The 10,536-nt window shown below is 27.1% G+C and overlaps 1 protein-coding gene across 4 annotated transcripts; it reads left to right on the top strand.

Annotated features, from left to right (window-relative positions):
* The first annotated feature begins 3,009 nt into the window (after positions 1-3,009).
* On the top strand, positions 3,010-8,880 carry LOC122272889 (maestro heat-like repeat-containing protein family member 1). Of its 4 annotated transcripts, none has more exons than XR_006227358.2 (4): positions 3,010-3,891; positions 4,014-4,265; positions 5,531-5,715; positions 8,677-8,867. XR_006227358.2 is itself a non-coding variant. In XM_071177002.1 (4 exons), exons 2-4 carry the CDS (start codon positions 4,248-4,250, stop codon positions 8,863-8,865), a joined length of 396 nt encoding a protein of 131 aa, XP_071033103.1. In that variant the 5' UTR covers positions 3,010-3,891; positions 4,014-4,247; the 3' UTR covers positions 8,866-8,880. The 4 variants fall into 4 exon arrangements, 3 of the variants coding, with proteins under 3 accessions (XP_071033103.1, XP_042912857.1, XP_042912856.1); XM_071177002.1 differs by having other exon boundaries at positions 5,527-5,715; positions 8,677-8,880; XM_043056923.2 differs by lacking the exon at positions 8,677-8,867 and having other exon boundaries at positions 5,531-5,716.
* Positions 8,881-10,536: the final 1,656 nt, after the last annotated feature.

Consider the following 10,536-nt stretch of genomic DNA (forward strand, 5'->3'; position numbering starts at 1 on the left):
AAAAAAAATTATTAAAAAAAGCAAACTGTGGGGATATTTTATATATCATTATTTTATATATTTATCTTTTAATTTCTATGCAAACTTATTTTTGTATTATTCTACTGAAAAAGTGAACAAATTAATATTTTGTATGCTTTTTTTTAATTGTTGTGGTTTGCGTATTAAATTGCTCTTACTATTTTATTTATTTATAAATATTGACAATTTTCCATAATTATAGTAATTTCATCTATTACTTCAAGAATTAAGCAGTGAGTTATATTAAATTTTTTTATTTCTTGAAACCTTTTCGAAATTTTCTTGACCTAATTATAGGTTAATTGCGAAATAAATTAATTGCCTTCAACTCTTTGAAGCAGGTTTACATATTTTAAGCTATCTAAACAAACTCCATGAAAAATTCGCAAATTCATTTTCAATTTATGTAATGCTTACCAGATTGTTATTTATTGTACTAAAGTATAATATAAACAACCTCACGGTTTGCTTAAAAAAATAAAAAAAAATAAAAAATATACAGAAAAAAATGAAAAAGAAAAAAATATATATATGTATTAAAAGAAGAAAAAAAAAAGTAAAAAAATGTATGAGAAATGTAAAAAAAATATATAAAAAAAAATGTTTAAAAAAAAAAAAATGTAAAAAAAAAAAAAAAAAAAAAAAAAAAAAAAAAAAAAAAAAAAAAAAAAAAAAAAAAAAAAAAAAAAAAAAAAATAATACAAATAAAAATATGAAAAAAAAAAAAGAAAAATATATATACATTAAAAAAAAATGAAAAAAATTATTAAAAAAAGCAAACTGTGGGGATATTTTATAGATCATTATTTTATATATTTATCTTTTAATTTGTATGCAAACTTATTTTTGTATTATTCTACTGAAAAAGTGAACAAATTAATATTTTGTATGCTTTTTTTAAATTGTTGTGGTTTGTGTATTAAATTGCTCTTACTATTCTATTTATTTATAAATATTGACAATTTTCCATAATTATAGTAATTTCATCTATTACTTCAAGAATTAAACAGTGAGTTATATAAAAAAAATTTATTTCTTGAAACCTTTTCGAAATTTTCTTGACCTAATTATAGGTTAATTGTGAAATCAATGAATTGCCTTGAACTCTTTGAATTGAAAAATTTTTTATTATTATTCATTAAAAATCTTTGTACAAGTGTTTTACACTTTTTCCCCACTATTCATTATAAAATGGGTGAGATACATTGTTTTAAGCTCAGAAATGATGAAAACTTTCAGCGCAAGAATTAAATTTTAAATGATTAACGAAATTAAGTACTCCGAACCAAAAAATTTATTTTCAATTTTGGAATATCTTTAAGCTAATAAATTTGAATCGATTAATGGAATCCTCAAAAACATTGAATCAAATGAACGATTCATCAACTGTTTCTATTCAGATCATCAACTTAATGTTTCATTCTAATCAGCAGTGCTATAAAATATTAAGAGGACGTTCTTCAAAAGTTGAACCTGTTATTTTAAATATTTACAATGAAATAAATAATAAATAACAAATAATAAATGATAATGAAATAAATAACAATNAAAGCAAACTGTGGGGATATTTTATATATCATTTTTTTATACATTTATCTTTTAATTTGTATGAAAACTTATTTTTGTATTATTCTACTGAAAAAGTGAACAAATTAATATTTTATATGCTTTTTTTAATTGTAGTGGTTTGTGTATTAAATTGCTCTTACTATTTGATTTATTTATAAATATTGAAAATTTTTCATAATTATAGTAATTTCATCTATTACTTCAAGAATTAAGCAGTGAGTTATATTAAAATTTTTTATTTCTTGAAACCTTTTCAAAATTTTCTTGACCTAATTATAGGATAATTGTGAAATAAATTAATTGCCTTCAACTCTTTGAATTGAAAAAATTTAAGTATTATGCATTAAAAATCTTTGCATAAATGTTTTACACTTTTTTCCCCAATATTCATTTTAAAATGGGTGAGATACGTTGTTTTAAGTTCGGAAATGATGAAAACCTTCAGCACAAGAATTAAATTTTAAATGATGAACGAAATTAAGTACTCCGAACCAAACAATTTATTTTCAATTTTGGAATATCTTTAAGCTAATAAATTTGAATCAATTAATGGAATCCTCAAAAACATTGAATCAAATGAACGATTCATCAACTTAATGTTTCACTCTAATCAGCAGTGCTATAAAATATTAAGAGGACGTTCTTCAAAAATTGAACCTGTTATTTTAAATATTTGCTATGAAATAAATAAAATTATTTTTAAAAGAGGGCGAAGCCATACCTCTCGTTTTACTTATCGTTCGACTTACTGGAAGCCAGAAATTATGAAATTAAGAGTATTTTTTAAAGCAGAGCGAAGCGTAATCTTTCGTTTTGAAATGTTCGTTCGATTCACAGAAAATCAATAAGATTTTTCGCACACTTTCTTAACTTATGTCCTTAAAACATAACTCGTAAGTGCAAACTTTTTTTTAAAATTATTTTGAAGATTTTGTTTAGCTTTTGCTTAGTTCTTTTTTTTTCATTGTGGTGATATTTATATTCATGCTTATATGATTGTATGTAAATGAATGACAAGCTTTATCATGATGCCTTCTTACATGAATGCCAGTTGTTCTTAGAGTAAATAAATAATAACTTAATTACTCTCTCAAGATTTCAATTAACAATCGTGTTTTATCTTTATTGCAACATTTCATCTAAAACACCAATTTACTAAAAAAAGTTAAATTTTATTTTTTAGAAAATTTGTATGTGCGAAACTTTTATGATATGCAGCAAAAACCTGAATTTTGTACAAATATTTTAATTAAAATTATAATTTCTTGTCATAGAAGATAAAATAATACAGAAATCAACAGTTAGAAACGGAAATAAAATGTTGATTAAAGAACACATTAATTGCTAAGCCATAAACAAAAATATACTAACTTGAAAGATTTTTCTTAAATTTAGCAAATTTTTGGTATTGTNTATAATTTCTTCTCATAGAAGATAAAATAATACAGAAATCAACAGTTAGAAGCGAAAATAAAATGTTGATTAAAGAACACAGTAATTGCTAAGCCATAAACAAAAATATACTAACTTGAAAGATTTTTCTTAAATTTAACAAATTTTTGGTATTGTGCATGTAGCGACCTCTAATCAAATTAATAAAGTCAACATTTATAAATGTTTCAATAGTTTTCTGTCATAGCAAAGAAACTTCTTCTACTTTTATGAAATGTTATTTGTACGAGACGACGTTAGCAGAAAATGTTTCGTCTCTTTCTGTTTATCAGCCAATGTTGTATCAGTCATTGAAAAAATTATTTTTTTGCATCTAAAGTGCAGGAAATTATTATAAAAAATAATTTTTATTACACAAACAAGTTGCGATAATCACATTTAGTAAGTTAATATTTATTAGTAGTTATTATGTACCTTTGTTATTTTTTTAAAAATAATTTTCTTCTTTAATTGATGTTTATCACTTTCTGCAAAAGGCCAATAGACTTGTTGATCTACAACATTTAGACGACCAGCTTATTTTAGTTTCAGTTTCTTTGAATTGAAATGGGCATTTTTAAGGGAAATGGAACAAATAATTAGCTGTATATACAAGTGGCATCGATGAATATTCTTTTAGAGAAACCTTTCACTCTTTATGTGAGAGTACTTTTAAAATAATGATCCATTTAACTAAGAGGGAATTTTATACCTGTCCTGTATTCCGTGTGGGGCAGGATAAGGAATCTTAACTAAATCTACTATAGAATCAGGCTGTTGTGTGTGAAACAGGAGATGATTGTTCACAGATGGTGGTTATTGGGGAATGATGGAAGAAGAAGACAAATTTCCTGAAGCTGCACTCGGCAGGTGAGATCTCTCATAATATTATATGTCTTATTTAAGTAACTGAAATTATGTTACTCTTTTAAGTCCTTCTTGACAATATTTATAAGTAAAATTACATGATTTTTCATTGTGTTTTTAAACAGATCCATTTGCCTTAATCTTCCTGAGCAAGTTCCGAAACTCGTAACTTTCTTAAACCCCCTGTCAGTCGACATACACCACATAGTTGCTGTTGCTTTCTTTGTGGAATTCTTGTCCCAGTGTTACAAGGGATGCAAGAGCTTAACTAAACCCCTCATGAACAGCCTCCTGGAAGGCTGGTGGATTCCTCTTCCATCGTACGCCTGCTGTGCATCTCTGGTCTTGGAAATATTTCAATGCTTGATAAGGAACAGGTAAGTTCTTCCGTTTAAAAAAAATATGATATAAATTATTGTATTTTCAGTAATTATAAATTATGTCGATTTCGAATACTTTCTATGCCATGCTCTACCATATGGCATGGTTATTTTATATTATAATCAATAAGGAGACAAATAAGAGAACAACATGTGCATTATAACAACAAGCTGCTGTATGTTCCTTATCATGGTGGATAAGTGGAAAAGTGTAGAGTTTAATGAAAAAAACTTTCATAACTAACAACATGTGCATTATAACAACAAGCTGCTGTATGTTCCTTATCATTCTAATTGGTATCTTTTTTACAAAGAAGAAAATTGTAAAATGTAATAAACTAATTTTCATAACATGTGCATTATAACAACTAGCTGTGCTGCTGTATAAGCCTTATCATTGTTATTAAGTAGAAAAGTGTAGAGTGCAATAAACTAAATAACTGTTGATCTCATGATTGAATTTTCATGTTTATATACAATTTTAATAATTTAAAAAACTGAAATCAATGCTTATAAATAAAAACAGCTGTTACAAAAAAAAGTTTCAGACAAATTCTGATTTCAAAATTATTTATTATCACATTTTAAACTATATCATATTCAACGACAAATAAGTTTATATGAGTAGACTAGTTTCTAAGTGTTAAAATTACAAAAGGTCCAATATTTAAATTTAAATTTTTGAAAAAATTTGGACACATTTAGATTTGTTATTTAACATGATATAGTATAAAATGATGGAAAAAAATTTCTACTTAGCAATACAGTTATTTTTCTACCATTGATAAATTAATTATTAAAAAAGTATCTATATTTATAATAAGTTAAAACTCTTTAAGATCGTTGGAATCTTATCACTTCTTTAAAGCTTTGGAATTTTTGAGTTTTATAATAGTGTTCATAATATTTTGATTTGCTTAAATTAAATTATTTCAAAAGATATGGTATAATAGGTAAAAAGTGTAATTAATATCCAGGTATACTTTTAACCAGTTTTTTTACTAACTTATTCTGACCACATTTTCCTAATTGCAGCTATTTTCTCATTCTGATAATTTAAAGAATTAAAATAAGTTCCTAAAAAATTCTATTCACTCAAAAAAAGTGTATGTTTTGTTAAGATTATCATTAGGCTATCATTAAGATTATAACTTAATTCTCACAAATTGAATCATTAGAACAAAAATTCTATTTTTATTTTGCTCTCAGTTCATTATTAACATGGTCTCAATACATAATCACATTACTATATTTGTAGATAGAGAGATACTCAACCACCATCTTGTCAGCCATGATGACAGGAATGGATGAAAGGGAAGATCCAGGATATCGCATCACACTCGAGGCAATGAGTGGCCTGTCAGCCATCCTCGCACAAGTGGCTGAGGAAGATGTCAGAAACATACTCATCAATATTGCACTAAGGATTAAACCTATGTTCGACAAGGTTTGACTCTAATATTCTAAAATCTAAATTTGTGCATCGACATTTTTCTACTTAACTATAAATCACGAAGCTATTGTTAAAGGTTTACATCAATAACTTTGATAAGAAATACATTAAAACGAATACTTAAAATTTGTGCAATTTACAAGTTATTGCTATAAAGCAGCGTTGACTCAGAGGACAGAGTGTTTGCATTCCAATTAAGTTAACCAGGTTCGAATCTCAGCGATGGCTGGTCGATACGAATTCCGCATCCGGCTCGCACCGATCACAGTGCTGGCTTGGAATATCCTCAATGGTAGACACATCATGGGTTAGAGTGCCATCAGGCTAACCGTGGGAGGTTCTTGAAGTCTTCCCCTCTATTTAACGCAAATGTGGGTTCGTTCCATCAAAAAAGTCCTCCTGGAGGGCTGATTTCTCCCAATACTTGATCCAGCAGTTTCCTTGTCTTTTTGATCGGGTTCAAAATTACAAGACCACGGAGTTGAGCATTAGTAGTTGTAAACCAAAAAAATTAGGTTAGCTGTTCGATGACAGTTATAATATAAAATAAAAAGTTATTGCTATGAGCCAAGATAGCTTTGGGAATAATGCACTTGTTGTCCACAAATTACCAACAGATTCAAATCCTATAGTAATGACTGATCAATTTTTATGTTACTTTCAGCTGCCCATTAGATGGAATGTTTCTTTCTCTAGGTAATGCAAATGCAAAAAATTTCACGTTTAAAGTGAAACTAAAAGTTTAACTCTCAAAACAAAAAGTTTCAAGTTCATATGCCAATGCTTAAATGAGGAGTTCTTTTATCTTCTAAGTCTCATTCAAATTAATTTACATGGCTCTGAAGTTGAACGTTTATGTTGTCACAAATCAGATATGGATCAGCTGTTCATCACATTTGATAAAATAAAATCGAAAGTGCTGCTGTAAACTAATTTGCAACCCACAAACTACTCTTATATGCTTTTATATCCTTGAAAACAAATTTTTAACAGTTTCAAAAATAACACAGTTTTTGAAAGGAAACTTATGTTTTTAAATGACAGTGAGGCTATGCTATTAAAAATTTAACGATACTTATCAATAATTAACTTACTATAACTTAAACTATACTATAAAAAAAAAAAAGTTGAACCATCAATTTTCCAGGCTAGTGCACATATTCTAAAATTCAAAGATAAGCTTTCATTTCAAAACAATAACAAAAATTTTATTTCTTTACATTACACATTAGGCATACATCTGCCTTCTTTGGATTCTTAAAACAATCTATGTTCTGTTAACATTATAAGAATGCCATCTAGTGGCTCTGAATGGCATTTTAATATAATATTTTTATATAAGATTTTATAATAAGATGTATAAGATGCCATCTAGTGGCTTATAATTTGTCAGATTCTACACATATTACCAACCTTAACACTATATTGAAGCAAATTTATGTTTAAAATAGTTATGAAGTTGATTGTATTGTTGCTAAGAAAATAAACTTGTAGTGAAAGGTGATCTTCAACGCAAATGTAGCGTTAATACACTCAAATCCCGATTTAGTGAAATCCGAAATAGTGTAAATTTCAATGTAACGAATATATTCTGAATCTCCGTCGAAACAATGAATTAAAAATACTGATATTATGGAATTGGTAATCCGATGTAACGAAAGTGAAGATGAGCAACGATTCTCATTTTCTCCTCTGATCAAAACACTTTTTCATTCTTCAAAAGTACACAATCAGGGTTTTTTAAAAATTTTAATGTTATATATGTATTAACTATAAATGTGTATTTATATATTATGCAAAAAATTAATTAGCAGAGTGTTAATTATGGTTAAATATTAAAAACAATTGAAATAAATTCAGAAAATAAGATTGTAAATATACCTGAAAGCTATTTTTTTTTTCAACTTAACCAACAAAGTATGCATTGAAAGGAGACAAGGAGAAAAATGCAAAGGAGAAAAATGATTTTCGTTTGTGAATGGTGCTCCACCCACCCTCTGCAGAAAAAATTCTCTTTCAGGTCTGAATGTGATGCTTGTGGTCATTTGTGACTCATGATCAGCTTTTAACATGAAAGAAATGAAATCAGATAGTAATATTACATTCTATGAATGGAAGCTCTTGGGGTGGTCAGCAGTGAGTCTTCTCTTGTCAGAAAAGATGATAAAATAAGATTTTTTTACATTATTTGAAATCCAATAATAAATGGAGAAAATAAGGTTGAAATTTGGCCAAAAAAATCGTTTTACAGGGGTTTATTGCTTCAGAGAATATCGTAATATTGAGAGGAGCATGACATTAATTCATATGCAAGTTCGTCGGGACCACGAAACATAATCACAATAAAAGGAATTATTGTTGTATCGGACATCGTAGTAGCGAAAGTTCACTGTATATTATTCCGTATATTTCAATGAATGTTATTTAATTAGATTATATTTATTCATCATTCTTTAAATCACTTCACTCCAACACCCATCCTCTACAAAATTATAAAACGTTCAAAAATAAAAGAATTAAATTTACTGTGATTCAATGAATTCATGAGAAAATATATATAACATGAAACATATGGTTGGTACGTATAGTTTGTCTGAAGTAAGAACTTCCCTAGCCATTCGTCTGAACCCCCGAGGCTATGTTTATGAGATATAACTATTTCAATTAGGGGTGTGGGGTCACTGTTTAGAGCAGGTTTTGGCCCAGATCGGCGAGAGAAAAGGAATCTTTTTCTTCGGTCTATTGAGAGTGAAGAGAAGGAATGAAATGTGTTATTCTAGTTTCCATAGCCTCAAACTTTGTGGTGGGAGGAGTTCTTACCGTAGACAAACTATATTTTATGTGTCATTATGCAAGACTTTTCATATTCAGACATTTCTGTTTATTCTTTTTATTTATTCCGTCACCTTTAAATGCTTTTGTGTGCTGTTATTAATATATTAAAATGCATTACAGGAAAAACCTTTAGTCAGATCTGCAGCGTTTACTCTTTTTGGTAATTTGTCCAAATTTGCGAATGGTCCTTCAAAAGAACAGTTTGTGGTTCAGGTGCAGGGAAATTTTGTCATTTTCATGCTTCACTTAAATGACGAAGAAAAAAATTTTATTAAGGTAAATATATATTCCCTCGTTGAATATAAATAATTGATAAACATTATTTTTTTCACTCAATGTTATCTATGGGTTAATGAGTTTTATAACTGTTTTTTAAAAAATATCTGCACATTCTGAATGCTTTGAAAAACAGTATCTGTGTTTTTAATCAACAAAATATTTTTATTGTCTTTATATTCTATAACTTAATGATTAGTGCTAATAACTAGCTTGTTTTTTAAGCGTGGTCTAGGAGTCACAGTACCCTTGCAACATTTCTTTTAAATAAAGGTATAATCATTCATTTTGGGGATGCTTTACATGCTCATTTAACTTATAGTCAATCATTTATCTTCAAAAAAATAGTTAAACTGTTTAATTTTTCTAAAATTTAAAAAAAAAAAAGATAAAATTCACTATTTTTAAATCCATAAGGTTTTTTTATTTTAACATATTTTCAAAAAATTTTTTTTTACTTAGTGCTTACAATATTCATCTTAACAATTGATTACAATACAATACAGTGCTTACAATATTCATCTTAACAACATTCATTTGTTGATCTATCAATTAAAACATTTTTTATAAATTTTTTTGTAAAAAAGTTTAAAAAAAAAAAAAGGTTAAAAATTCCTGTTAGGTATATATAACATGCTGAAAAAATTATAATACCTCTTAAAATGCTTATTCCATGCACAGATTAAATATATGTATTATACTTAAGATAAAAAAAGTTTACTTCAAAACTTTATCTAAAATAGAAAAAATTCCTTAAAGATTTAATTAAGATTAAGACATATAATTATCATCTATTAGAAAAGGCACTTTAAAGTCTGTCTTCTGAACAAGTTTCTGTTTTAGGGCAATCTAAAATCTTTCATAACTTTTTAAAAAATGTAGATAGAGGATTTTTTTCGGTTCATTTGAAATAGTTTGAAGTTTTGTTATAAGCAATAAAAAATATCGATATTTTGGAAATTTTTTGTGTACTGTAATCCCTTAAACCCTGGAAATTCCAACTATGTACATAGAAGATCATTAATTTGGAGGTTACTAAGGGTATATTTTTTTTTAAACTTTGGGTTGGTTTAAGTTTTTTTTTTAAAACTAATTAAAGTTTTTTTTAAAAATTAACTACTAATCAACTCGATTAGTAGTTAATTTTAATTAGTGATTAAAAGTACTAATTTAAAGTTAATATTTAAAGAAAATTTATATGTTTCCATGGTATGAAAAGGTAACTATATTTTGGCAACACGTTGTAAAAAAATTAGTTTTAAATTTTTTGTGTCACTTTAGAAATATTTAGCTAATTTCTCTAGCATATAGTCTATTGAGCTTACATGTTTTGACCTGTAATAAAAACAGAATAATTTTAAAAATTTATAAATTACCATTACTAAATAGAATAAGATCCATAATGGACTGATCTTTAATTCAAAGTTCCCAGCAGATCACCGAAATCAAGCATCAATGGCTACGTTGGGTGACCTCTTAGATTAGCCTACGAAAATGACTGAGGGTGTGCAGTATCGGCCCTCATTAAATTATTCTATTTTAAAGTACTCGACTTCAGGCACAGGACATCTGGTTATCAAAGAGAAAAAGTCATGTTCTTTGCACACTATCAGTATTGTGATAGCATATATGCATCCTCAGGGATATTTCTATTGCCAATAGCACATTGTGCAGCTCTAATGCTAATAGTAAATTATCTTTCAA

The sequence above is a fragment of the Parasteatoda tepidariorum genome, unplaced genomic scaffold (assembly GCF_043381705.1).
Source record: "Parasteatoda tepidariorum isolate YZ-2023 unplaced genomic scaffold, CAS_Ptep_4.0 HiC_scaffold_860, whole genome shotgun sequence".
Classification (NCBI taxonomy): Eukaryota; Metazoa; Arthropoda; class Arachnida; order Araneae; family Theridiidae; genus Parasteatoda; species Parasteatoda tepidariorum.

Bases quoted from the DNA above. Each gene is read 5' to 3' on its own strand.
- LOC122272889 (XM_071177002.1), top strand. The intron at 5,716-8,676 runs GTTTGACTCTAA...AATGCATTACAG, and splicing joins TTAAACCTATGTTCGACAAG to GAAAAACCTTTAGTCAGATC.